Source organism: Marmota marmota, unplaced genomic scaffold (genome assembly GCF_001458135.2).
Source record: "Marmota marmota marmota unplaced genomic scaffold, marMar, whole genome shotgun sequence".
In the NCBI taxonomy this organism is placed as follows: Eukaryota; Metazoa; Chordata; class Mammalia; order Rodentia; family Sciuridae; genus Marmota; species Marmota marmota.
Window position 1 is genome coordinate 9,523,537 of NW_026000119.1, and position 26,466 is coordinate 9,550,002.

Sequence of the window (26,466 nt, forward strand, 5' to 3'; positions counted from 1 at the left end):
TCTTTTACAAAAAGAAAAAAAAAAGATTTCTGTCTTTAACAAAATAAAAAATTAGCATTATATAAATTATTAGTATTAGAACCATATGCTTACATGGCACATGTTCAAAAATACTTAACAGTGCCAACTTGCCAGGCTTCTTTAGTTTTATTACCCTTAGATTCAACAATAGAAGGCATGAAAAGAGAGAGTTTATGAGTAACTATTTCAGGAAACAGGGTTTTGTGGACCGTGATATTTTTAAGGTATTTGTAGGCAGTGTCACTTGAAAAAGCAGGTGTGTTCAAAGTGGTGTGTCCACATGTGAAGTTGGTTGGGAAAATAAACTTGGAGTAGTCAACATGGATAAAATTAGTTTTGATATACTTCAGAACACCTTAGATATGCTTAAGGTAAATTTTATTTTGTTTATTTTGCACTTTAAAACATTGATGCCAATTACAAAATGTTTTTTAAATGATCCTGTATAGATTCCAGCTATTTTTATCATTGAAGTGGTAAACCCTATTCTGGTCTTTAATAAAACATACTTTCTTAATGGAAAGACAAAAAAAAAAATTAGGAGAGGAGCTATTGGATTATATCGAATTTTTTCAAATACACACATTTTATTAAAAAATAGTTAACAAAAGTTAAAATGTCAAGCTTATGGAAAGTCAGTGTCTGGGACCCTGCTCTGTAGTTTGTAGTAGAATCTACTATCAAAACTGGTAGTAAAATTAATGACAGCATTTGAGTTGGAGTCGATTGGGATTGTTTTCATTTTTACCCCTCAAAGGCCAATCTTCTGGTTCTCCATTTATGTTTACATTAAAAATATGTATATAATGGGAGCTAGGGATTGTAAGCTCAGAGGTAAAGTATCACTTAGCAAGCTGGAGGCCCTGGGTTCTATTCCCAGCAGTACGTGCACACACACATACACACAATGTATATAATCTAACCTCAAACTTAAATGTCAAGTGCTGAAAATTTATTATTTACATTGGATTATCAAGGTTTTCCAAAGCAAAGAGAATATATGTTTTGTCTTTGCCATCTGTAAAGAAGTCAGTAAAACATTACCACAACAATTTGGGAAAATTTATTTTAGATTGCCCTAAGTACACAATATAACAGGCAAGCATTTTTTTCCTTTCAAAGCTTATGAATGCCTGTTTTTTTTATCAAGGCTTTAATAATTCACCTATGAATCATCACTTGAATATGAAGTTACTGAAAGACTGCTTTTTCTCTCCAAACTATTGAAACTTCATTGGAATTTGGAGCAGTACTTTTTAATCTTCTGAAATTTAACTTTATAATCAGATGACAAAACTAAATTTAAAAACCTCAGTTTAACTCTGAAGTTGTAATAATTTAATAGCTTTCATATATCACAGCAAGCAAACCTTATGAAAAAAATCTATTTTTACTGTAATAATTGTGTGTGTGTGTGTGTGTGTGTGTGTGTTGCTGGAGATTGAACCTGGACCCTCAAATATTCTAGGCTTGTGTTCTACCACAGAACTATACCCCCAACCCTAAAATAATTTTTTTTTTCTGTGTGAAACATGTAGTGAAATGATTGTAGCACCTCCATTAATCATTGATAAAACAAGTAAGATTCTCTTGTGGTTAACTTTATTCAGAAAATGTCATATAGTGATTTGTATAAGAATTCAAACCATAAAATTCAAATGATTGTGCAGTGGGTAATCACTAATCGGATTTTAAAAATACTGTATTTCGTGATACTAATATTTAATTTCTTTTAAAAAATCTGCTAATATACTGTGACGGTATTGATCTTATTTTATAAGTTCAATATAGCAATTTAAGCTGGGTGCTTTGGCACGTACCTGTAATACCAGTGCTTCAGGAGAGTAAGGAGGAGCACAAGTTCAAGACAAGCCTTAGCAACTCAGTGAAACCCTGCCTCAAAACCAACCAACCAACCAACCAATAAATAAATAAATAGGGATGGGGATGTAACTCAATGATAAAGCACTCCTGGGTTAAATCTTCAGTACCCTCCACCCCACAAGCAAAGTAAAGGAAAATTAATCAAAGATTCAGTGTTAGTTTGGTAAGTGATTATTTTGTGATCAATTTTTTTCCAATTGAGTAGAAAGTACATAAAGATTTCCAACTTTGATTTTAAAAAAAAACTTAATTTTCTTTTAGTTGTGCCTTTTTCACCTTTGAGTGAAAAGGAATTGTGCTTTTTCTAAAATGTTTATATGATATTTTGATCTAAATTAAAATATATTGAATTTCATTAAAATGACAGCAAATTAAATTTAAAGTTAACCACTTTAATTCCTTTGCTTTGTCTATTAGGAAATGTGTATGAATTTTTTTAAAACAGAGCTTAGATATGAAAACACTAAGAAATTGTATTAGTACAAATATCCAAAGACAGTAATATGACTGCTGTAATATGGAAAATGAGCAGGAAAGAACTAATTGCTGGGAGGATGGAGGCAATTAACATAATCAAAACTATTAATTCTATGTCTTGTTTTTCATAGCAAGAAAAATTCCTACTGGTTCTAAATTAAAATGGAAAAATATGAGAACCTAGGGTTGGTTGGAGAAGGGAGTTATGGAATGGTGATGAAATGTAGGAATAAAGATAGTGGAAGAATTGTGGCCATCAAGAAGTTCTTAGAAAGTGATGATGACAAAATGGTTAAAAAAATTGCTATGCGAGAAATCAAGTTACTAAAGGTGAGTAAATGTATATACTGAATTTATAAAATGAATTGTTTCTTTTTCAAAATTATAGTGTAGAAAAATATTACTTTTTTATATTTGTTTTTATAACAAACTAAAGTATAAATTTCCTTTGTCAATAAGAAGAAATAAAATGATTATGTATGCAAATTTACCTTGTGAATGTAAAGATGATTTTTAAAATATTTGTTTCTTCTCTCTGTATCTACCATCTATCAATCAATCATCTGTTTGCCATCTGTATTGGGGAGTCCAAAGATCACCCCCATCTTCTATAACTCACAGTCTTCAGCACATAGTTGCATTTATGGGTATGACTTATTATAGTGAAAGGATATAAAGAATATAAAGCCAAATCCACAAAGGGACAAGGCATATGGGATAAATTCCAGAGGAAACCTAGGACAAGCTTCTTTCCCAGTAGAGTTACACACATGCTTATTTCCCCCAGGAATGAGTAGTGACAATACATGTGAAATATGGTCTACCAAGGAAATTCATTAGAAACGCAAGCATTCACTGGGGTTTTACTGGGGATTGATCACATAGGCACTCTTCTTGGCACTCACCAAAATTCCAACTTCCCAGAAGGAAAGCATTTATTCAGCACAAAACAAATTTTTTTTTGCACAATGAACCACCCATATTAGTTCTGGAAATGAAGAGAACCTTCCTGAAATCTACATTACCAGGCAGTCACCAAGGCCCACAAGGCAGTCCTTTCTAAGGATAGCAGTCTAGCCCTATTATGCAAAGTCCTTTGTCTCTTTCTCTATCAATTCTACTTATCTTTAGAAGGAATCAATGTTTGACTTTTTAAAATTTTATTATTTCATTCCTTCTTATTATTTTGGATGAGTTTGTTTTGCACTTCTTTTCCCTAACTTGTTGAGATAAATGCTTACTTCTTTAATTTCCAACATTTTATTCCCCACCTCATACATGGATTTAAAGCTGTATATCTTCTCTATGGACATGGTAGTATGCATCCCAGAAATTTTGATTATTAGTTGAAAATATTTTCTCATTTCCATTATACTTTCCTTGATCTCTGAGTTATTTAAAAGTATATTTAAATTTTTGAAATATGTGGAAAATTTTTGGGTTTTCTTCCTCTGTTATTTATGGCACAGCTACTCTGTGATCTGAGCATATGCTATATAAAAATAATTCCTTTGAATTTTTTTTTTGCAATTTGGTTTGTAATATAGTCACTTAAAAAATTACTTGTGATTAAAAAGTATTCTATTATAGCCGTTAGATCATGTTTGTTAAGTATATTGTTCAAATCTTCTAATTCTTATTTTTTTCATGTTTGTTCTACCTAAAACTGAGAAGAGATATGTTAAAATCTTTTGTGATTATTGATTTTTCTACTTTTCATTGTAGTTCAGTTAATGTTTATAAACAAAAATGCTATATTATCAGTGTGTCAAATTTAGAATTATCTGTCTTCCTGCTGAATCAAATATTCTATCATCATGAAACATAATCCTGTTTATTATAGTAATAGTTTGTCTTAATGTCTGTTTTGTCTGAACTCAGATTATGTAGTTTAATTTTAGTTAGTGTTTCCATAGTATATCTTTGTCTATATTTTTACTTTCAGTTTTTCTGACTTGTTTAGATATGTGTCTGCATATAGGTACATTTTGCTTTTTATTCTGTTTGATAACATTTGCCTTTTAATTGGAGCATTTATCCATTTACATGTAATGTAATATCTGAAATATTATTTGTCATACCTATTCAATACTTGTCTTTCTCTTCTTATTCTATATTGATTACATTTATTTCTTTTTCTTTCCTAATAATTTAGAAATTAAACATTGTTTCTTTTAGTTTTTTTGTTTATTTATATTTATTTATTTATTGTACCAGGGATTGAACCACCAGGGATACTTCATCACTGAGCTGCAGCTCCCCACCCCCAGCTCCTTTTATTTTTTATTTTGGGATAAGGTCTCTGGAGCCCCTAGTACAACCAGGAACCATGGGGCACATTGTTTTCTTAGTGTTTCTCCTAGAAATTTGTCAAAAAGAGTAACATTATCCAGTAATTTTATTTTTTTCTGAGACATATGGAAACATTTTGCGAAAACTTTTTCTTTGGTTATTCCCTTCCATTTTATATGCTAATATCATTACACTTCAACATTACCCTAATATATTTTAAGATATAATTATTCAGTGATTTGTGTGTATGGTGTGTATGGTGTGTGTGTGTGTGTGTGTGTGTGTGTGTGTGTGAGAGAGAGAGAGAGAGAGAGAGAGAGAGAGAGAGAGAGAGAGAAATGCTGAGGATCAAACAAACCAGGTCTCATGTATGCTAGGTAAGCACTCTACCACTGAGCTACATCCCAGGCCTTTTAATTTTTATATCAAGATAAGATCTTACTAAATTGCCCATCCTGGCCTTGAACTTGTGATCCTCCTGCCTCAGCCTCAATAGAAGCTGGGATTACACATGTGCACCACTATATCCAGATTCATTTAGCTTTCTATACATTGATCACTTTATTTGGTTGTCCTTCTTTGTTATATTTCAGACCATTCATCTGGGATCTCTTTCATTCTTCTTGAAGTACATTATTCAGGATTTCCATTTGTGAGAATCTGCTGCAGGCATGATATTTCCACTTTAGTTTGGTGAAAATGTCTTTTATTTTGCTGTTATTCCTGAAAGATATTTTTGTTGGGTATGGAATTTTAGTTTACCAGTTATGGCAGTTATTTTCTGTCCACAAAATTAGGGTAACATTGTTCTGTCCCTTGGCTTCCACTTTGCTTCTTGAGAGGTCAGCTGTCAGTCTAATTTCTATTCTTTAGTAAATCTGTTCTTTAATGTCTGGATATTTTTTCTTTCAACTTTTTGTTTACATATAATATATATGCAGAAAAGTGTATGCATCATAAAAATACATCTCTATGAATTTTTAAAAACGGAATGAGCTCATGTAACCAGCATCTAAGTCAAGACACAAAACATTACAATCACTCCATGAGCCCCTGGATCCCTGGATCCTCTTCCCCTTAGAAAATCGTTAAAGTTTTCTTTTTGTTCTGGCTACTTATATTATTTTCCCTTTAAATTTCTTCTTCTGTAGGTTCATTATGATGTTTCTAGTGTGGATATATTTTATTCTACTTAGAATTCACTGAATCTATGATTTTTAAAATTAATTTTGGAAAATTATCAGTTATTTCTTCAAGTATTATCCAGACCTTTCTATTCCATTTTTGGAACTCCAGTTAATATATATTAAATTTTCATATGGAATCATCTGCTTTTCTTATCTGTTTTCCTTTCCATCTATTGTTTTTGTATTCTTCAGCACAGTTTATTTAGTTTACTAATCCCCTCCTCAGTATGTCATTAATCTCCATCATTAAGTTGTTCATTTGGGGTATTATTTATATATATATTTTAGTTGTAGTTGGACACAATACCTTTATTTTATTTATTTATTTTTATGTGGTGCTGAGGATCGAATCCAGGGCCTCGCACATGCCAGGTGAGCGTTCTACTGCTGAGCCACAACCCCAGCCCTGGAATATTATATTTTTGTACTTTAAAAATTTTATAAAATATAGACCACATGTAGACAGTGCACAAAACAATAATTATTGCTCAATTAATTATTGCAAAGCAAACATTTATGGAATCACTCTCCAGGAAATAAAACATTGCTAAGGACGTTTTTATATACTATGCCAGTCATTCAACCCTCTGTCCCTTTATGGGTAAACATTATCCTGATTGGATATTAATCACTGCCTTGATTTTTTTTTTTTTTTCACATTTACTAACATGCACTCTTAATCAATGTAGTTTTATTTGTTTGTTTGTTAGTTTTGGTACTAGGGATTGAACCCAGGGGGCTTAACCACTGAGTCTCCAACCCTTTTTATTTATTTATTTATTTTGAGACAAAAGTCTTACTAAGTTGCTTAGGCCTTCCCTAAAGTGCTGAGGCTGACATTGAACTTTCAATCCTTCTGCATCAGCCTACCAAGACACTAGGACTACAGGCGAGTGCCACTGTGCCCAGTAATTTTTAAAAATTATTTTTAAATACACAGAAAAAAAGGGAACAAATCCTAAGTATACAACTCAGTGAATTATCAGAAAGTGAATATACCTGTGTATCTACTATCCAGGTCAAGAATAGAATTTATTATTACCTCAGAAACCCCTCAAACCTTTATCTCAGTTATACTTTGACTATAAATCATATACTAATTATATGTGTTGTAAATTTCTTTTGTCCTCTGTGAGCTTTCTCTTCCCTTTCTTAATGATGCCTTTTTTTAAACAGAAGTTGCTAATTCCAATGTATTAAATTTTTAATCTTTTAGATTGGTGCCATTTATGTCCTGTTTAAGAAGTTCTTTTCCTACCTAGAGTTTAGTTAGGATATTCTTCAATATGATCATCTAGAAACTTAATAGGTTTGTTTTTCATGTTTACATTTCAGTACACCCGGGATTGATCTTAATTATGTTTTATGGCACAAATTTTATGTTTTGTTTTTTTTTATAGATGTTCAGTTGTCCAAGAAATATTTATTGAAAAATATTATATTTTCTCCACTGTTCTGAATGCTTCTTTTAGAGAATGTTCTTATATGTAGCTGTAGTTTTGTATTCTTTATTATGTTTGTCTCTCTGAGGCTCTTGAGGGCACTGGTACTCCAGTAAGCCTGGTGATGCTAGCATTCTAATATCATCTTAATCCCATTTAAGGGATTTACATGATTTGAAGTTGAGTTGTAGCTTCTGAGGCAGGCTACTGACGGTTCACACTTATTCATAGTTTGAGGACCTTTTAGGCCAACCTAAAATAGGAGGATGTCACCAGTGCTGTACTTTTTCTTCCCATCTGGACACCAGTCACTGCTACCTTAGTCCCACAATACTGTCAGAAGTTTCACTGAGCCTCTTCTCTCCGAATTGGTATGTTTCCTGGATTGAAAAAAAAAAAGATGGCGTTAATTGCTTGGCTCACCTCCCAGGGTTTCTGTCTCCTTCCAGATCCTAGGCCAGATATACTTTACTATCTTATCTGTCTGGTTCCTTCAAGTAGTTGTTGTATATGTATTGTCCAGCTTTTCTGCTTGTACTCAGTGGGAGAAATTGTTACTAATTACCTAGTCTCTGTTGGTACAAACAGAAGTTATTATACTTCTCCTTTCTGGGATTTTTATTTGGGTCCAAATATGCTATGCCAGTTTTTATGGTTTAAAGTTCCCCCAATTTTTGAGTTACTTCTTTTTTTAAAGTTATAGTTATTATTCTGTACCTGATTAATTTCAATACATGAAGTCATTCTTCATCGGTTTTGATTGTCTCTATTTTCTAATATTTTTTACATATAGTATCTTTTTTCTTTGTTTGCCTGCTTTTCTTTGATTTTTTGCTGGACATTATATTTGAAAGATTATTTTTAGGAATAAGTTGAAGATATTTCCTCCAGATATGATTTTTCTTTTCTTCTTCCATGTTCATGGGCACTGTGACAATAATTAATTCATTGTCTCAGTTCTAAATCACTGCTTCTTGGACCTGTCTTGTGATATAGGAATTAAACTCTGTATACATTTCTCCTTTGCTAGCTGGTTTGATTTTAGGTTTTGTTAATAGAAAAAGGACATGGAAGGACACTGTAGATCCTTAGCAAGAGGCAGAGGCTTTTCCTCCAGACTCTGGTATGCTTTTTTGGGGGCGGGTACAATTGTGAGCAGAGCACTATATCAAGAGGTTCTGATAGTTCACCTTAGCATTTTTCATGGACTGGCTGTGGCCCACCTGCACTTTCTGGTAAGTTTCTCTATCAATTATAGAGAGGTTACAAGCCATCTCTGGCCTGTATCCTCTGGCAGATTTCTTCACCACTGACAACCACACATTTCTGTGGTAGCCAGGACCTTTCCAATGAAGACTGTACCCTTGATGGTGGTTGAAGTGCTTCTAAAATTCTTGGGAACTTTCCCTCTGCCCTAAAAGTAGTAGCTTCTCTGTATTTGCTATTTAAAAATATTCCTTAGAATCCTCTTTTATCCCTTTTAGTAATCAACTACATTCACTAGTTAACATTATTATTTATATAAAAATTTTCACCCTTCTGGGGCTGGGGTTGTGGCTCAGCAATAGAGCACTCACCTAACATGTGGGAGGCGCTGGGTTCAATCCTCAGCACCACATAAAATAAATAAATAAAATAAAGGTATTGTGTACAACTACAACTAAAAAAAAAAAATTAAAAAAAAATTTTCACCCTTCTGGTTTCTATATAATACCAACAATTACCAGTCCAGGATCTACTCAACAAGTTCAAAGTTCTCGTTAATTGTTTCTTGCTTTCTTATGCTTCTCATTATCTTTTTGCTTTGAATCTCATTTTTGAAATGATATTTATAGAAATATTTTGAGGCTAAGGTAAAATTATCTGCCTCCAGAGATTATTTTTATTTATCTGATAGTGATTTCTGTTAAGTGCACAGCGGGGGCTCCCAGTCCAGTACAAAATAATCCAAATTCAAGTTTTTTTTTTTTTTTTTTTTTTTTGTTGTTGTTGTTTTAATTATTTTAATTAAATAATTGTTGTAGATGGACACAATACCTTTATTTTATTTATTAATTTTTATGTGGTGCTGAGGATCAAACCCAGTACCTCCCACGCGCTAGGCAAGTGCTCTACCACTGAGCCACATCCCCAGACCCCAAATTCAAGGTTTGAGGTTCCTTGAACCATTATAGGTGATGTGAAGTCTAGTGATGCCTGATTGGTTTCTACCTATGTTTACTTTGGAGGGTGTAAGTTTTAGGAGACCAGCTTAAATTGGAGGTAGTTTTTCTGGGGTCCTGCCTTTACAGCTTTTGGGCTTTAACTCTTGCTTATTAATTGTATAGGGCACAAAAATAAAAATTCAGTTCCATATCTGTTACTTCCTGGCAAAATCAGCTTTGAGTTCTGCACTTTTCTGTTCCTGATTTTGGCCCAATAATCCTAACTATCTTCTTAGCCTTTTATGTTTCAGAAAATTAGAAAAATTTGACCCAAATTTTTAAGAATTCTCATTTAGAGTATTGGTCTGAGTTACTTAGTCTGCCACTACCAAAAGAGGTCGTGGTCTGCTTTTATTTGTTTGTTTATTATTTTATTTTACTTTTTTGTGACATGGGGTATCTAACCCAGAGCCCTACACATTAGGCAAGACCTCTATCACTGAGTCACATCCTCGGCTGGTCATTTTATTTTTAAAATATTAACATAAAGATAACCTGTGGACTATAGTTTGTGTTTTAATAATGATTGCAGGTTTGGAGCTGCTATGGCAATCTTGGCAGGAAGGACTTTACATTTAATAGGGAAAGAGAGATTATCTTATGTAGTCTGAATTTTTGATAAAAAGTAGAATATTTAAGTATAATGTATTATTCTACTAGAAATATGCCAGTGCAATCTTGATTGAACAGCTTTATTTTATTATTTAATTTTTTAAACAGAATTTATTAGGAATTTTAGTTCTATTTGAATATAAGGTTTGTGAAATAAAGGTGTTTTGTTTTATTAATGAACTGTATGGCTTATTATGAGTAGCTTTCTCTATAGTTTCACATTTCATGGTAAGCTTTTTTAATAAAGATGTTTAAAATTTTACACTCTTAACTCATGGAGTGGACAACTACTTTAATATTTCTTAGAGAAAAAATAAGATGCATTACTTATTATCTCTAAAAATAAGTCAATTCTAAAACCTTACTTAAAGCCTCTAATCTGCTAGGAGATTTTTTTTTGTACTGGGGATTGAACCCAGGGGCTCTTTACCACTAATCTACATCCCCAGCCTTCCCCTCCCGCCCCTTTTAAAAAAACTTTGAGACAGCGTCTTGTTTAGTTGCTTAGGGCCTCAATAAGTTGCTGAGGCTGGCCTTGAACTTGTAGTCCTCCTGCCTCAGCCTCCCAGGGATCACAGGTGTGTGCCACCACACCCAGCCTGCTGAGTTTTAAATAGATTTGTCTTTAGATATGCATTTTGAGACCATCTCAGTGCACTTTCTGTTTATGAGAAAACGCTATGGAAAATGAAATGCCATGATTGCTTATTGATTATAATTAAAACTTATTTAGCTTTTTCTTATTTTCAATGGGAATGAGTTAATATCATCAATAATAGAAAATAGTTTTGTGATAATAATCAAATTGAAACTTCATCTATCCTAGCTGAAACATGCTTCTTTAACTCTTTGAAAAGCATCTTCATTGATTACCCTGTCTCAAAATAAAACATAAAAAGTGCTGGGGATTAAGTGTCCCTGGGCTCAATCCCTGCTACAAAATAATAATAATAAAGGAAAATACCAGATAGGGTTTTACTATAGTGAGCTATCAGATGGGGATAATATTATAGTATATAGTGCTATGATGATATAAGACGGAGTAAGGTGCTCAGGAGTGACTGAGGAGGTGACATGAAGCTGGGACCTAGATAGCAGCAAGGAGTCAGACATGTAAAGATCTGGGAAGAGTGTTTTAGGCATACAAGAGTGTAAGAACCCTAATGAATGACAAAATTACTGCATTTTCAGTTGTAATATGAAATGAACACTTGTCACTTTTTTCATCTGTATAGAAAAAGCAAAACATTCCCATTTCCTACCCTATGAATGCAGTTTCTCATTGTGTGTAGTCGTGGTAAGGTGCAGTGTCTTGCTTCCCATGACACAGCCTGAATGCAGAGATCTCCCCCTTATCCCATCTTCTTGTAGCCTGTGATCTAAGCTGACCAGTAGAATATTCTGCCAGGGACTTTGAATCCAGAGGGCATAACACAGAGAAGCAATTTTTAGAAACAGAGTTTAGATATTATGCAGGATGGTCATTGTGTTGAGAATTGATGGCAATAATACATTGGTGGAGGTAGTTCAAGCTTTCTAAGTAGATGTGACCTTGACCAACATGGTTCCTCCTAACTAGCCTGATGGACGTCAAACTTCTTTTTCTAGTCTCCAAGTTAATTTTTATAGCATATATCTTTTAAAATTTAAGTTTACTAGAGTATATGTGTATGCACTTTCACTGATACATATTTTTTCTGATTTAAATTTTTGTTATATAATACTTGCATATGCTATAAAATTTAAATGATTACCCTGCCACCCATGTGTACCAGTCATTTAGTTGTACTTTCCATAGCAAACCAGTGCTATGTTATACAGTGATCAGAGGGATTCTGTTCCCATACAACCATATGGATTTGTATGGGGCAGTATATGTGCATATATCAAATGGGAGCAGACTTTGCCCACTGACCTGCATCTTACCTTCTTCTGCTTAGTATATTGCACATCAGTAGACATAAAACTGCCTCATTCTTTTTAATTGATGTGTTTTATTTCATCATATAGATATACCTTAATTCATTTAACCAGTAATCTGGAATGTGCTTTGTGACCCAGTTAGACTAATTTCACCTATTAAAATAAAATATATTCTAATATAACAGATATATTTGGTTTTGTTTCCATTTCCCCCCTATAGAATTGTAATAGCTTAGTGGTTAAGAATAAGAAATCTAAATTTATGGCATACAAACCAACTGTGGGCCCAAGTGAGTTTATAGTGCGAATGTTCTGAACACAGAGGAGGAAATGACCAAAAATGAAATGTTTTCAAGAGACGACAGAAGTCACAATTCCTGGGTTCCAATCCTGCCTCTACCAGTTATTGCTGTGTGACCTTGGAGCTTCCTTAAATTTCTCTGCTTTAGCTTCTTCATCTATAAAACAAGATAATTGTACCTATTTCATAGAGTTTTTGGGCTCAGAATAGTGCCTAGAACATAGTAAGCACTATGTAAGTATTAGTGATTATTTATAATGTCACACTATTTTATTATTCCTTACAAGTACTTTTCTATATGGTCTCTGAATTCCTTATTTACATTGGCTGTTTTCTTTGGTAATTGGGAAGGGTTTTAGTTTTGTACAATTGATTACCTTTATAATTATAGTAGTCTATAATACACATACTCCATTGTAAAGTAATTGTTATGTTTCTGTTTCCTTGTCTCTCCCACACATCTACCACTTATATTAGAAGATACCTTATTTATCTTAATGTTTATCACTAAATCTGTGGCTATAATTATAATTGAAATTTTCAGGTCAAAAGTTATCATTTGACCAGTTGACAAGAAAAATCAATGCACATACATCTTGTTTTTATTTTTTCCCTTTACTATTATTATTAGTAATATTGTATATTGTTGAGTTTAAAGTGCTTTCTATTTTATAACTATGATGCTCAAATTTGCATAATATTTTGTCCTGCACTAAATGCAATCATTGCTAATGTTCAAAAATTTTCTCCATTGTTTGTTACTTAAATGACACGTTGTTTGGGTATTACGGTCCTGGATTACACTTTCTTTCCTTGAGGATTTTGAAAGCTATATCCTAATAATTTTAAGAATAGCCACTTAATCTGTAATTAGTGTTTCTCTCTCTTACAGTATCTTTGAATAGATCTTGAATTGGTTCTTCTTTGTTTCTTGGACATGATTTTGTTCTAGGCTAGTAGAATATGTCATGGTTTACAATGATGTTCCTTAAGACATAGGCCTGGTGTGGAATTCAATGCTGTTAGCCCTAATTTCTCTGAAATTTGTAATTTTAGTTTTATTCATAATGAATTATTTTGCTTTCTAGTCTAACCATTTATTTCCAGCAAATACATTTTTGTGTGATTAAATTATTCAACCCTCCTTCCCCTTCCATTCATTGGTGGTATTCACTGGTGCTATTCAGTTTTAGTGATGCTTTCAGTGATACCCACAAAACTTATCAACATTATACCAAAGAAGGATATTTTCAGTTTTGGTCCTTTTCTCCTGAAGGTATGTTCTAACTTTGGAAAACTCTGGCTTTGTTAGCCTTGTAGCTGCAGATAATCCTTTGGTGTATCCTGATACTCCTGTTTGACCTTGAGTACTTGTGGTAATCAAACCTCATTCATTGTAGATGGGGGCGGGGGTCATAGATCCATCTTACTTTCAAAAAGATGGAGTTACATTTCTTCTTTTTATTGGTTTTATTGTGTTCTCTGAGAGAAGAAAGGAGCTGTAACTTTAAAACTAGAATATACTTTTATAATATGCATTGTTTATGTATTTTATGCATGCTATTCATATGCTGAGATCTGTTTTAGATTGTGGCTAATTGCTAATAATTTAAACTTATAAAAACTATTTTGCATTTTTTTAATAATAGCAATTGAGGCATGAAAATTTGGTGAATCTGTTGGAAGTGTGTAAGAAAAAAAAAAGATGGTACCTCGTCTTTGAATTTGTTGATCACACAATTCTTGATGACTTGGAACTCTTTCCAAAAGGATTAGACTACCAAATAGTTCAAAAATATTTGTTTCAGATTATTAATGGAATTGGATTTTGTCACAGTCACAATGTAAGTATTATGATTAAGTAATTTTATTTTGCAAATCCTTGACTATCCAGATACTAGTTGCTTAATTTAGTGAGGCATTTGTTTAAACTAAAGTTTGAACCAGTAAAATAATTGAAAGGATCTATATTACTTTGATATTGTCAATTTTCATGTGTCCATAACATATTCTTTTCTTCCAACTTTTTATTGAAAAAAACTTAGGTCACACTGGGAAGTTGAAAGGCTGTAGGATGAACACCCATGTTTCCACTATCTAGACTCTGCATTTATTAACATTTTGCAGTATTTACTTTTTCACATATTTATTCATTCATTAATACATTAAGCTGTATTTTTTATACGCTTGAAAGTAAGTTGCAGAATTAGTATACTTCTTCAACACTAAGTACTTTATATATCATTAACTAGATTTAAATATTTGCTCTTTTTTTAGGGCAAGATTTACTGAGTGAAATTCACTAATTTCTATAAGGAGTTTTGACACATGCATACACTAAGGCTCTATGTATTTGTTAATTCAGGTTATCTTGACTAGTTATGAAATATGAAAGTATAAATATCTCTATTCTTACCTTATTGCAATAATCTTTTGTCCTTTTGAGTGCCAAATAAAATAACCTCCAGGAAAATTGACACAGGGTATAAAATGAATAACTATACACATAGTATGCCAGTTTTATAAAGTACTTTAAATGAAATTTATGTGTGATTATAAAAGTAATGAATGCTAATGGTAGGAAATTTGAAAATTTAAAGATAATCATTAATAGAAGAAAAAATTATGTACTATCACTTCAGCATTTGATGAATTTTTTAGTTTTCTTATTATTATCTTTATTTTTAACTATCTTATTGTGTAGTTGTATTATGTATTTGAATTATAATGAATAGTTCATCTCTACATATATTAGAATAATTACATGCTATTATGTATATATTAATATAATGAATAATATAACACTAATATAATTAATATATACTTATATACCTATGTATATATGTATATATATGTGTATATACACAATATACATATATATGTGTATATGTATATATATATATATGTATATACACACATATACACACACATATATATATAATATAAAAATATATTATATATACACACATATATATATATAAAAATATATTTTAGGATAATTCCTCAGTAAAGGTAGAGATATAATTTCTACCAGGCAACACATTGTCTAGCTTTTCTTAGGAAGCCTGCTCTTGGCAACTTTGGAATGATTCAGTCTCAGAAAACTGATTTTGAGAGTAACCAAATTTAGAGACTATTTCTGTCTCTTAGACTAGACTTATATCAACCAAGCTCAGGAGACTGAGTGTCAGTTTAGTTAAGTTAGAGAAATAATTGTTTCAAGAATAGAACATATGAATTTTAATAATAATAATAATAATAATAATAATAATAATAATAATCAGTGTACAGGCATTTGGACCAATATTAGGAATCAATGAATCAAGTAATTCATGGCATCAAGTTAAAAGACACTGATTAATCCTTCTCATAAAAAGAATAGTATCTTCCCAATGTGCCTAAATACTTAAAGGAAGCTAGTTGTATTCCTTACACTGAGGGTGGATTTGTCAGAGGAACCATACACAAAACTATCATTGGCTTTCTCTCTTTTGAAGCGTGTTTGAATGTTCTGCCTAAGTTTGCCTCTGTGTGCCTTCATTTTTTTATATTTTCATGACTAATCAACCCATGTTTAGTAACATTGCCTACCTTTAGATTCACATTCAGGGAGTGTATAGTAAAGTGTTGCTGGCTTGAGAGCCATTCTGTCTTTAAGGCAGGAGGTTTTACTATCCATTTGGTCCCATGCATAAACTTCAGAGCATCCATATATCTTTTATGACTCTTAATTTATCTAGTCATATCTCTAATTTATGACTAGTTAACATCAAGGGATATTTAGTATTGCCTGGTAGTCAGACTTTTTTTTTTCCTAGTTCATTTACTCTCAAACTCTTCTCAAATTATAATTTCATATCATTTTTCCTCTCAAACCTCCTGGACCTCTTTCACAATCCTCATTCCTATCCCCCTGTTAAGTGGAAATAATAATAATAGCACTGGGACTGGGGTTGTGGCTCAGGGGTAGAGCGCTTGCCTAGAATGTGTGAGGCACTGGGATCGATCCCCTGCACCACATAAAACTAAAAAAAAAACCACAAACAAACAAATAAAATAAAGGTATTGTGTCCATCTACAACTAGAATAATAATAATAATAATAATAATAATAATAATAATAGCACCACTCTCAGGATTGTCGAGTGAATAAAATAAGTTACAATATGTAAAATACTAAGAATAGTTTCTGACACATAAATGATCAAGTGTTAGCTCTCATTCGATCTTGTTTTCTGGGGAGTTGCCGCCTTTGCTGTTAAAGGAGACAAATAATTATGATGGGAGAAGGGAGAAGGGGATAAAGAAACATGTACATACATGTTCACTCAAGGATGAAAACATTTGTCCATTTTTTAATGGAAAAAAATCAAATTTTATTACCCAGTTAAAAGAAAGGCAACTTAGAATAAAGCCTAATTTTTCAAAAAATCAGTCAGTGTTTTAACAAGAGGGTCAAGGAAGGAATATGTATCAAGCACTTGATCCCTTCCCCATGTAATACACAAGATCCGTAAGTTTTATTTTATGGTTCAAGTAGTATCTATAAATCCATGCACTCTCTATGCGTTTGCCCCTTTATATTTCCAAATAGCATATTTAAAGCAGATAGGTAATGTTATTTTCTCATTAGCATATCATTAGTACCTTTTTCTAAAGGCATTTCTTCTTTTTTTTTCAGCTTTTTTTAAACATTAATTTTTTTTTGTAGTTGTAGATGGACAGAATGCCTTTATTTTATTTGTTTATTTTTATGTGGTGCTGAGGATAGAACCTAGTGCCTTACACATGCTAGGCAAGCACTCTGCCACTGAGCTACAGCCCTAGTCCTTAAAGACATTTATTCTTAAATATGGTATTCATATGAGTCTACATCCATATATGTGAACAGTTGAATTTAAAAAATTAAAAATATCATTTTAATACTTTGTAAGCCAGGCTGAGTAAACGTATTTAACAACAAACTTAACATTGCTATCAACCTTGATGTTAAGTTGGACCCATATAGCATAAGGCATTATGAAGTGTTTATAGACCCCTAAACAAAGTTTTTGCTGAAATTTATTAATTTATTTACATCATACATGATATTAAGGTTGCAATGATAGCTTTTAGTAAAAATTCTACTCCTATTATCTTGGTTATGCTTGGGTTCTATTATTGTTACCATAAGTCATAGATTATGAGAATTGGGTGGGAACATAATAATCATGCACTTTGGCCCTCTCATTTGGAGTATGAGGAGGGGAACTCAGAAAGATTGAGTTGTCTATGGCTTTAATGAAAACCTGAGACTAGTGCCGAAGTCTCCCAACTCCTAGTTCAGCTTTTTGTGCTGTAGTACAGTTGATTTGGAACTGGTCCTGTGTCCTTACACTGATACCTAGGGTAATAAAAGTTTCTAGCTTATGCAAAATGTTTAACAATGACATATTGCCATTTTGGATCCTGATCTTTTGAAGGGGTCTAAAACAAATACACACACACACACACACACACACACACACATTTTTTAAATTCCAAAATATAGTTTACTTACATTAAGAGGATTAAGCCTAATACTTTGTTTTGCTTAGCTGTTGAATTAATATTCTCTATCCTACTTTCCTGTTTTTCCTCCCAGGAAATCTTAATCATTGATCTTGTTTTACCCTCTTTCTATTTCTAATTGTCAAATGAATGTCTCTATTTGGGTGCTCAGCATTCCATCCAAAGCTCATGTGGCTAAAAGTAAGCTAATCATTCCATTAAAATTTATAGATATTTCTACTTTCGGTAATGGGACTACCATTGCAGATTCTCAGATTTAAATAAAACATCTGAGATTACTCCTAAATTCTATTGATTCTTGATTTTAAGGTATTTCTAAATTATATATTCTCCTTTGTATTCTTCTGAGCACCAGCCTCATTTAGGCCTTTATCACCTCATATTTGTCCCTTTTCTCTTCTCTCTCCTTCTAGTGGTTCTCTCTGATTTAGCTTGTTTATCACAGGCATCACCTTTAAACAATATATTGGTCACCTCACTTCCATGGGTCCCCAGGATATTGACACAAAGTCGAACTTCCCAGGCTGGCCTGTGCTTAGTTGGGGGGAAAAAAACAAAACATTTTACCACAGTTTCTGTATTTCACTTATTAAAATCTCACTTATTAAACTGAGAGTTAAAGCTCTTAACTTTGGAGGAATGTCCTTTTATGGTAATTTAAGGCTTATTATTTATTGCTTTCCTTGTTACATTCACTTGGATTGCTCTTTTTTTCCTACATTTATCCAGATCATACTCAGTATTAAAGGCCTGTTATAGAACCTGCCCCTTTCATAAAATTTTTTCTTACCACCCCTAGTCTTCAATGAGAGTTTTTTTAGTTTTGAGATTAGTTATTAGCCAGTTGGTTTGTTGATTAATAATGTAAGTATTTTTTTGTGTTTGAGTATTTTATTTAAATACTCAAGCATGAATGTTTTTTCTTGCCCAGCTAGGTCTCAGTTTCTTAAAAGTCAGTAACAATTTGTATGCATTATTTTCTATTCTTTATAGGGATAAAAATCAGTTTCCCACTCATGGTAGGTGCTCTTGTAAATAATTAATTTTTGTTTACCATATTTTGTCCTCTTCTTTTTGTTTTAGATCATACACAGAGACATAAAGCCAGAGAATATTTTAGTCTCCCAGTCTGGTGTCGTCAAGTTATGTGACTTTGGATTTGCACGGACTTTGGCTGCTCCAGGAGAGGTTTATACTGATTATGTGGCAACTCGCTGGTACAGAGCTCCAGAACTCTTGGTTGGTGATGTCAAGTACGGCAAGTAAGACATCAGTACTGAGAGGGAGTGATTTTAATTTTTTTTTCTTGATAAAACAAAGTATCTTTACAATATAATAAATGATTCTTCTAACACTGAAAGGAAGGCTTGAGTTGAGGGAAGTTAATAAAATGATTTGTAATCATTTGATACATTTCCTTTAAAAATTCTCATGAGGGCTGGGGTGTGGCTCAGTGGAAGAGCCCTTCCGCAGCATGCCCTAAGCCCTGGGTTCAACCCCCAGCACTGCAAACAAGCAAAATTCCTGTGAAATTGGAGTGGGTTTATTCATTTTAAAGGTGGGGAAATTAAGTTGTAAATAAATGGTCTGCTTTTGGTAATAGGTCAGAAATATGTATATTTATCACTTGTAAAGAGACCAATATTAATTGGGTAAGTCTGACACTGTTGAAAAGAGACAAGGTAGTGTCTCAATGAGACAAGGGTGGGAGTAAAAATAAATTGAACAAAATGTTCTTAAAACACAAGTGTCTTCAAATCTTCAAAGAAGGGAGAATTATAAGTTTTACTGCTTTGATAGAAATCTTTCTAAAATATTTTCTACTATTCTCTGTTTTTAGAGTTTATTAAATGTCCTTAATATTTTCTTAATTGCTCTAAGTTCACATTTTATAGCCATGCTGCATTTTTTTTGTAACATTTTCTAATTCAGCAATGACCTTAAGAAACATCAAGATAGTTGTTCCTATGTTAAATGAAACTAACATATTATTTAAGTTTTTATGACTAATTTTTAAGATTAAAAAAAAAAATGTCTCCCCGTTAGCCTTCAGGACCTGCTGTTATTGCATTTGTCTTTAGCAATCATCTTTTTCTGCTGTGTTTTTCTTTTTTCTATGAAACAAAGAATGAAATGACCTTGTTAGAGTTGCATGTAAACAAATAATGAATTGACTGAATGGAAGCCTGAGAGCCTTATTAGAACAAAGTACAGGTAATAGTGTTTTATCTTTTCAGAGGCTTTTTCCCTCTTAGGCCACATGATCAAAGCTTCTGGAAATCTCACTTATTAAAATTGAGAGAGGTCTTAACTTTAGATGAATGTCTTTTTATGGATAGTTTAAGGCTTAATACTATTATTCTCAATATCCAAAATATAAAGTATTAATATGCAGAATAGATTCAGATATAATAAACATATTAGGATGCCAAATTTTACACCACATTGCATTTCTTTCAGGGCTGTTGATGTGTGGGCCATTGGTTGTCTAGTAACTGAAATGTTCATGGGAGAACCACTATTTCCTGGAGATTCTGATATTGATCAGCTATATCATATTATGGTGTGTTTAGGTAAGATTATGCATTTGCATTTTAAATTCTAGAAGTTTTTTTTTTCCTGTGTGTTTGTATTGGTTTTTAAAGTTGTTTGTATATTAAAGAGGGTATCTATTCTAAGTGAAGGTAGGGCATGAATAGGAAAACATATATCATATATGCAGGTGTGTGTGTGAGTCTCCCTGACCCAGTATGGTTTTGGTTTATCTGACACATGCTCTTAATCAGGCTCACCTCCCCCTCCTGTCAACAGAGAAGAAAAAGAGCAGAGGTTGTCCATTTTCTGTACTTGTACATTCAGTTAATCACATGTAGAGAGAATACAAATAATTATCATCCCTGGTCAGTAAACATTTGGTGAAATACAGTCAATATCCTCATTCTCAAAATGAGAGACACAGAGACTTTGAAGGTAATCTTGCTTCATCTTTGACCTTTTAAAAATATTTATTTTTTAGTTGTAGTTAGACACAATATCTTTATTTCACTTATTTATTTTTATGTGGTGCTGAGGATTGAACCCAGGGTCTCATATGTGCGAGGCGAGTGCTCTACCGCTGAGCCATAACCTCAGTCCCATCTTTGACTTTTGCTGTTAGCACTTTGGATAAAGTTTCAGAGCTAGACAATCAGAGTCTTTCATTTGCTCAAGTATCAATAAATGTTCAGAGATAGAGCTTGGAAGATGAAAATAATGGGAAACACTTGGTAACTATTTGATTTTACGTTTCCAGATGAGAAATTCAATAAGCAATAAATAATTTCTTATGGAAACATAAATATATATGTTTACATATTAAAGTTGTGAGAAAAGTGAAATGCTCAAATATGACCTTAGATTCAGGTGTAAAATCAGTTTACTAAAAATTAAATTCATAAAGGGAGGAATTGATTTATTTAGATTAGATTCTGTCTACATGACTATATTTTAGTTGTTTTGGTCAACCCATTATGTTCTGTTGTTAGAAATAAAATACTGGTACTTATATCTGGGAAGCTATACAATATTCTTTACCTGTGTTCTCACATTTCAGTTCTATTTATAGCAGCTTGTGAATTTTTCTAAATGATGAGTTGAGATAATGATGTTACTTCCTTGAGTTGACTATGTCAAAGCCACTATAAAGACTGCCATGTGTCATTACAATAACAGCTCTATTTTTGGTTGATTTTGCATGCTGAGAGAGTCCCAAACTCCTGAAGCTGTGTTCCACGATTTCCTCTCCTCCACATAAGTTGTCCCTTCATCATTTCATGTATAATGACAGAGACGTGTGCTGTTTTCACTTCTAGGTAATTTAATTCCAAGACATCAGGAGTTGTTTTATAAAAATCCTGTGTTTGCTGGAGTAAGATTGCCTGAAATCAAGGAAACAGAACCTCTTGAAAGACGCTATCCTAAGCTCTCTGACGTTGTGATAGATTTAGCAAAGGTAGTCGTATTTTTTCTTTTCACTCTCTGACAGGAAATGTATGTATTACGTAGAATTGGTTCTCTCTTTTGTCTAGTTGATCTTTTGGTCAACAATTTGCTCATGATCTTTTGTTTTTGTACATTAAGGAAGAATTTAAATACTTTGGTGTGTATTAGTGTAGAAACTTCAGATAAAAACCTGAAAATGTTACCTGTTTTAAACTCACTAAGATAACAATTAGTGTTATATAGCATGTTTTTTTTTTTAAGTCTTCAGACATTCTCATAGCAATGTTAACATTCTCATCAAAAAAACATAAAAATTTTATATTTTAAGTGGAAATTAGAAGAAAAGTAGAATAAGAAAATAAAAATAAAGTTAGAAAATTAGGAAAAAAATAAAGTGTGTAGGGCATAGGATCATGACCTATTCTGTTTAGATTCTGGATTTACTGAAACTAACCACTATTGTTGCTTGTATCTAATTGATGAAGAGATTAGGGAGATTTTCACTGTATCAAATTATTTCTAAAAGTTGACCGTATACAATTATTAGCTCAAATAGTTCTCATTACTTAGACTCATTCAGAATATTGTTAAAATAATTATCTCCAAGTGCCAGGATCCTAGAACATTTCCCCAAGATGTCTTTTTGCTTCCTTTAACTCATTAAAAAAAAAGTTTAGTAAGCTTATAACTAATGATAATAAGTTTTTAGAATAGTATGTTTGTACTTTTTACCTATCTAATAGATTAAGCATTTGTCATTGAGACCAGCTTCATCACCTGTCTGTAAAGAGATTTAAAAGGGAATAAAAGTTAAAATACTGTCCAACATAAATCCCTTAAGTAGAATCATATAATTTTAAAAGGTTTTATTATAGAAAATTTTAAAAATAGAAAAGAAAAAATAGTCATAGAATAAACCCAGACATTCTTTTCATCTAGTTTCAGCAATTACCAACCTTTTTATAATCATGGCTAACCCATCCATACTCAACTTCAACGTTTTTTCCCTCCTTGGAGTATTTTGAAACAAATACCCAACATTATATTATTTCAGTTATATATTAAGCTTATAATTATTTGTAGAACTTATTTACTTAAAGCTACTTACTAAGACCCTTTTATTTTTATTGACATTGAGGGGTTTCAATGTATCACAGTGAAACTTGCATTAAAATAAAATGATTTATGTAAAGCACCTAGTACAATAAGAAGTACAGAGTAGGTCTTTTCCCCCTCCAATCTCAGTAGATCTAATTTTTAAAAATTCACAATAATTCCTTAGTATCACAAAATATATAATCATTGTCCAAAGTTTTAACTGTTATATAATTTTTTATAGTTTAAATTAGAATCCAAATGAAGGTTATAGATTGCAATAGATTGGTTGATAAGTCTTTTAAGACAATTTATAAGCTTCTTTTATTCTTTCTTTTTTGTTTAAATTCTGCAATTTGTTGAAGCAACTAGGTTGTGTGTCCCATTAACTTTCCCCATGATATGGTTCAGCATGTTCCTGTGTCCTTTATTTCTTATAAACTATAGTAAAGCTATAGCTTGATCAGAATCAGGTTATTTTTTTGACAAGACTACATCCTAGGAGTTTGTATATTTTCATCTAATGCTACTGAATATATGGTGCTGTGTGTGTATGTGTGTGTGTATGGTGTGTGTGTATGTGAGTGATATTAGCAACCATTGATGATCATTTTATGGATTTGTGCTGTTTTCTTCATCCTTAGTTAGAGATGTTTAAAATTCATTGGCTATGAGTAGGATTTTTCTTTTTTATTTTTTTTTGTGTGTGTTTGGAAATTTAAATGTAGGAAGTTTTCCTTGGATAAGAATTATTTGTGTTCTTAATTTTTTAGAAATGCTTACATGTTGACCCAGACAAAAGGCCTTTCTGTGCTGAGCTGCTACACCATGATTTCTTTCAAATGGATAGATTTGCGGAGAGGTATAGTACTAACCCATGTTTTCCAGGCCTTAATAATCTAGGATTTAAGTAAGGCTTCTGCATAGTCACAGACAGCATTTTCCTTATTTCTGTTGTCACCTGTTTTTGCAGGACTAAAGAATCTACCATCCTACCCGAGTTCACCCTTAGTAATAATGCAGTTGTTCACCCTTAGTAATAATGCAGTTCTTAGGGATAGTCTCCTATGCTTACTAAACTGGTGCTTCTAGTTTTCAAGAAGCATTATTTCATGCCCCCCGCCCCCATTTTCCCTGTGGTGACATCTGCCATTCAGGTCACTGATTCCTATGTTGCTACCAGCTATGTGATGCCATTATCTTCTGTGCTGATGTAGTTACAAAGGTGCCATCTCCTGTTGCTGGTAAACTCAAAGCCACAACAGGTGCTATGATATTGCTGACACTGCTGATGTGCTGGAGATTGTAAGGTCAAATCTGTGGGTGTCGTAGCTACTGGCATAGTCTCTAGAGCTACCGTGCTGCTCCAGGTGCTGGCATCAGTGCAGCTGACAGAACAAAAAAAATAATCAGATGAGTGGCAGTTATATCACCTTATATTTTTGCAAATCTTTTTAATATTTAGCTTAGTAGAAGATAACCAGATTCTTACGTTTGCTTGCTTTTATATTCAATTAATTGTGCTATATTTTTTGGTTGAAATATATGAAGAAACTCTGGCCTTACACAAACATGTGATTGGAAAAATGGAAGAAAATTTTAACAGCCTTTTTGGGTAGTTGTGGGTGTTTTTAAATTTTATATCAAATTCTGATATACTCAAACTTGGCAGTGGTAGTTTCTTAAAGGTTGGTCACTCTGAAATCCGAAACTGTATCAATGAACTTGTTTTTCCTCTGTTGCATTAAAATCTATTTATCTTTCTTATTTTTTTAAGTGGGTCTTTTTAATCATCCTTGCTTTTATAACACCATGCATTAATCATTTGGAAAATATTGATAAATTTCATTGTACAATATAAAAAATGTCATATTCCATCTCATCATAAAACTGTTTTGAATCATTGGGAAGCTTTTAAGATCAAAAGTTCAACAGAATTCTAATTTTAACATGAAAGCTTGAGTTTTATTATTGAAATATATTATTCACCATTTTTTTATTTTCTAAAAGAAATGTCTGCCACCTCCCCCAAATTTAACTAACCATCAGTTTTCTGTCATTCTTTCTTTCAAGTAAAAATATTGTTCTATGAAAAAGTTTGTAGTATGTATCTCAAACAATATACAAGTGCTTTTCTTAAAATGATCATTGCACTTTGGTTCATAATAGATGCTTTATGCATATTACCATTTTGTCACATAGAATATGAAAACAGGGTTTAGCTTTTATAAAATTAATACTTTTCACTGCCTTATCAGGGTCATTCTTAAGTAAAACTGTTTTACTGCTTTTTTTTTTAACTGAAAATGCATGACAATGAAGAAAATGACTTCTGGTATAGTTTGGTGCCAGTGTTCTAATTCTTGGCAAGGTGCTGGCAGGTTTTCCCCCCATTGTTTTTATAGCATACAGACAATATCTTCATATTAAGATAAGAATAGCTTGTATTAGGCATGGTGATGCTCACCTGTAATCCCAGCAACTCAGGAGGCTGAGGCAGGAGGATCACAAGTTCAAAGCCAGCCTAAGCAATTTAGCAAGGCCCTAAGCAACTTACAGGGTCTCAAAATAAAGAATAAAAAGGCTGGGAATGTGGCTCAGTGGCTGAGTGCCCCCTGGGTTCAATCCCAGTATCTAAATAAATAAATAAAACAAAACAGAATATCTTGGACTTTGTGAACCTCCTGAATGATACTCAGGGATCCCTACAGATCTATAGACTACCCTTCCTTAACTGTTGATCTAGGCCATCATTTTTCTTATTTTAAATAAAATATTCTAGTCTCACCCTTGATTGAAGGGTGAGATTTTCAACAATTATCTTGAAAATCAATTGTTTTTCTAGGTTTCTCTGTTTCATACAATTTCATTTTATTGAAGAATGTATTTTTCTGTATAGGTTTTCTCAGGAACTACAATTAAAAATACAGAAAGATGCCAGGAATATTTCTTTATCTAAAAAATCCCAAAACAGAAAGAAGGAAAAGGAAAAAGATGATTCCTTAGGTGAAGAAAGAAAAATGCTGGTGGTACAGGTAAATGTCTATGTTTTAAATTAATTTTTGTGGGAGGAAATGAAGCTTTTAGAAGTTTTCTGAGTGGTGAACAAGTTCTTAACTGTTAGCCTATTTGTTAAAAATGTATCTTCCCTACAGATATTGCCAGTTTAAAACAAACTTAGTATGTTTTTAATGCCAGTGTATACCAGGAAACTATAATAATTCTTGTCAGGAAATTAAAGTTGTTAACATAAAATTATGTTGGTGGAGTCTAGGTAGATGAGCTACAGCAGAAGGAGAAATCTCTTTTATAGGTTTCAGATATTATAGCATTTTTAACTCTGGGGTTCTTGGAGGCTAGAGGTCTGCTAAGCCTAGTAATACATTCTAAGAGTTTTACCTAAGAGTCATGAGGATGTTAGGTCAGATACAGAGGTTGAAAGTAAATGGCTCAAAAGACAGCTCAAGATAATTTTGGCTCATGACCTACATTCCATCT

General features: G+C 32.5%; 1 protein-coding gene across 3 annotated transcripts in view; it reads left to right on the forward strand.

Annotated features, from left to right (window-relative positions):
* The window catches only part of Cdkl2 (cyclin dependent kinase like 2), a 38,222-nt gene that overhangs the window by 1,359 nt on the left and 10,397 nt on the right, over positions 1-26,466 (forward strand). For 2 of the 3 annotated variants that reach the window (XM_048784839.1, XM_015499293.2), the window contains exons 2-8: positions 2,514-2,712; positions 13,993-14,187; positions 18,976-19,154; positions 20,353-20,465; positions 21,744-21,883; positions 23,742-23,830; positions 25,868-26,003. In XM_048784839.1, the coding sequence (XP_048640796.1) occupies positions 2,545-2,712; positions 13,993-14,187; positions 18,976-19,154; positions 20,353-20,465; positions 21,744-21,883; positions 23,742-23,830; positions 25,868-26,003 (1,020 nt within the window). In that variant the 5' untranslated portion in view covers positions 2,514-2,544. Of the gene's footprint in view, positions 1-1,802; positions 2,069-2,513; positions 2,713-13,992; positions 14,188-18,975; positions 19,155-20,352; positions 20,466-21,743; positions 21,884-23,741; positions 23,831-25,867; positions 26,004-26,466 lie in introns of all 3 variants that reach the window. The other variant, XM_048784838.1, reaches the window with a different exon arrangement.